The sequence below is a fragment of the Sinocyclocheilus rhinocerous genome, unplaced genomic scaffold (genome assembly GCF_001515625.1).
Source record: "Sinocyclocheilus rhinocerous isolate Xijiao unplaced genomic scaffold, SAMN03320098_v1.1 scaffold1639, whole genome shotgun sequence".
Lineage (NCBI taxonomy): Eukaryota > Metazoa > Chordata > Actinopteri > Cypriniformes > Cyprinidae > Sinocyclocheilus > Sinocyclocheilus rhinocerous.
The window spans coordinates 213,018-215,991 of record NW_015632472.1 but is presented as its reverse complement, the minus strand read 5'-3'; the positions used below and the strand labels follow the sequence as shown (position 1 = coordinate 215,991).

The 2,974-nt window shown below is 46.8% G+C and overlaps 1 protein-coding gene across 4 annotated transcripts in view; it reads left to right on the top strand.

Annotated features, from left to right (window-relative positions):
• Positions 1–2,974, top strand: part of dnm2b (dynamin 2b) — a 24,602-nt gene that overhangs the window by 12,442 nt on the left and 9,186 nt on the right. For all 4 annotated transcript variants that reach the window (XM_016555532.1, XM_016555530.1, XM_016555531.1 and 1 more), the window contains exons 12-15: positions 463–549; positions 1,462–1,532; positions 1,617–1,668; positions 1,752–1,862. In XM_016555532.1, the coding sequence (XP_016411018.1) occupies positions 463–549; positions 1,462–1,532; positions 1,617–1,668; positions 1,752–1,862 (321 nt within the window). The remainder of the gene's footprint in view (positions 1–462; positions 550–1,461; positions 1,533–1,616; positions 1,669–1,751; positions 1,863–2,974) is intronic.

Below are 2,974 nucleotides of genomic sequence, written 5' to 3'. Positions count from 1 at the left end.
TGTGTGTTGGTGTGTTCCTGCTGCAGTTCTGTGTGTGTGTGTGTGTGTGTGTGTGTGTTTCTGCTGCAGTTCTCAGTGTGTGTGTGTGTGTGTGTGTGTGTGCGTTTCTGCTGCAGTTCTCAGTGTGTGTGTTTCTGCTGCAGTTCTCAGTGTGTGTTTGTGTTGTAGTTGAACTCGTACCCTCAGCTGAGAGAAGAGACGGAGAGAATACCACCTACATACATCAGAGAGAGAGAAAGCAAGTGTGTGTGTGTGTGTGTGTGTGTGTGTGTGTGTGTTTCTGCTGCAGTTCTCAGTGTGTGTGTGTGTGTGTGTGTGTGTGCGTTTCTGCTGCAGTTCTCAGTGTGTGTGTTTCTGCTGCAGTTCTCAGTGTGTGTGTGTGTGTGTGTGTGTGTGCGTTTCTGCTGCAGTTCTCAGTGTGTGTGTTTCTGCTGCAGTTCTCAGTGTGTGTTTGTGTTGTAGTTGAACTCGTACCCTCAGCTGAGAGAAGAGACGGAGAGAATCGTCACCACCTACATCAGAGAGAGAGAAAGCAAAACTAAAGACCAGGTGTGTTTCTAAACCTTCCTCTTAAATCAACGTCTCCCGTGTATTTATTTATTTATCTATTTGTTTGCTTATATAACTCTATAAATGTATCATAGTCATATGTATATATAGATATATATCGGATTGGGATCGGGGCAGATCAAGCAATTTTTTAATTGATCGGTATTGGCTCTCCTTAGTCCGATACTTATTTTACGTCAGCTGTCATGTCGGTGTTGTGCAGTAGGAGGCGCCTTTAAAGGCAGAGTAAGTGATTTTTCAAAAACACTTTAGAAAACTGATTCGGGCCGAATCGCAAAACAAACTTGTAGCCAATCAGCAATAAGGGGCGTGTCTACTCGTGATGTGGAGGAGAGCGCGTTCAGTGCATGGGACGGACATTAGCCGAGCCGAGCGACAGAAAGATAGAGATGGCGGATAAAAAACAAAAGAGGAAAACGTCTGCGGAAAGATAAGGCAAGAAGTAGGACCCGTGTAAATATCGGATCAGCTTTCCAGCGCTGGAGAGAACTCAAGGAGCGGAGGCCTGCGATCGGACGCCGAGCTCTACAAAGTAACATACACCTTTGTTTACGTTTGTCTGTTGCTCGGCAACCACTTTGTTGCAACCACAACCGTTCTGAGGAACTACATTGTTTGGTGAAAGAATGTTATTGTTAATATCATTGCTTTTTATTTGCTTTGTCTTATTTTGTGAAACCTTGCTACGTATATAGAATAACAGTTTTATAAAAGCAATAAGCCCCGTGAAGCCGTCGTTTACAGTGAATTTATAACAGCTAAGGGGGATTTAGGCACTCCGCGTCATATATATAAATAAATAAATAAATATATGTTCATTATCTCAAAATTTCTTTAAATAACGTCATGCAGCATGTTTGGGGATTTGAACACGATGGGTTTGTGTTTCAGGTGATGCTGCTGATCGACATCGAGCTCTCCTACATCAACACAAACCACGAGGACTTCATCGGTTTCGCCAAGTGAGTAACCTCTGACCTCTGTTGACTTTTGACCCTGATTTCAGTCACGCAAGCGTAACTGGAGTGAACACGTGTGTGTTTCAGCGCGCAGCAGCGGAGCGCAGCCGTCAGTAAGAAGAGAGCTATGCCCAACCAGGTACAACACACACACAGCAACTCAAACTTAGCCGAGCGCTGATTGGTCTGTCCCTCCTCCTCATTATCATATCCCTGGTGCAGGTGATCAGACGCGGTTGGCTGACCATCAACATCAGCATAATGAAGGGCGGATCCAAGGACTACTGGTTCATCCTGACCGCAGAGTCTCTGTCCTGGTACAAGGATGAGGAGGTGTGTGTGTGTGAGCGAGAAAGAGAGTGTGTGTGTGAGAGAGAGAAAGAGAGTGTGTGTGTGTGTGTGTGAGAGAGAGAGAGAGAGAGAGTGTGTGTGTGTGTGTGAGAGAGAGAGAGAGAGTGTGTGTGTGTGTGAGAGAGAGAGAGAGAGAGAGAGAGTGTGTGTGTGTGTGTGAGAGAGAGAGAGAGAGTGTGTGTGTGTGTGAGAGAGAGAGAGAGAGAGAGAGAGTGTGTGTGTGTGTGTGAGAGAGAGAGAGAGAGTGTGTGTGTGTGTGAGAGAGAGAGAGAGAGAGAGAGAGTGTGTGTGTGTGTGTGAGAGAGAGAGAGAGAGTGTGTGTGTGTGTGAGAGAGAGAGAGAGAGAGAGAGAGTGTGTGTGTGTGTGTGAGAGAGAGAGAGAGAGTGTGTGTGTGTGTGAGAGAGAGAGAGAGAGAGAGAGAGTGTGTGTGTGTGTGTGAGAGAGAGAGAGAGAGTGTGTGTGTGTGTGAGAGAGAGAGAGAGAGAGAGAGAGTGTGTGTGTGTGTGTGAGAGAGAGAGAGAGAGTGTGTGTGTGTGTGAGAGAGAGAGAGAGAGAGAGAGAGTGTGTGTGTGTGTGTGAGAGAGAGAGAGAGAGTGTGTGTGTGTGTGAGAGAGAGAGAGAGAGAGAGAGAGTGTGTGTGTGTGTGTGAGAGAGAGAGAGAGAGTGTGTGTGTGTGTGAGAGAGAGAGAGAGAGAGAGAGAGTGTGTGTGTGTGTGTGAGAGAGAGAGAGAGAGTGTGTGTGTGTGTGAGAGAGAGAGAGAGAGAGAGAGAGTGTGTGTGTGTGTGTGAGAGAGAGAGAGAGAGTGTGTGTGTGTGTGAGAGAGAGAGAGAGAGAGAGAGAGTGTGTGTGTGTGTGTGAGAGAGAGAGAGAGAGTGTGTGTGTGTGTGAGAGAGAGAGAGAGAGAGAGAGAGTGTGTGTGTGTGTGTGAGAGAGAGAGAGAGAGTGTGTGTGTGTGTGAGAGAGAGAGAGAGAGAGAGAGAGTGTGTGTGTGTGTGTGAGAGAGAGAGAGAGAGTGTGTGTGTGTGTGAGAGAGAGAGAGAGAGAGAGAGAGTGTGTGTGTGTGTGTGAGAGAGAGAGAGAGAGTGTGTGTGT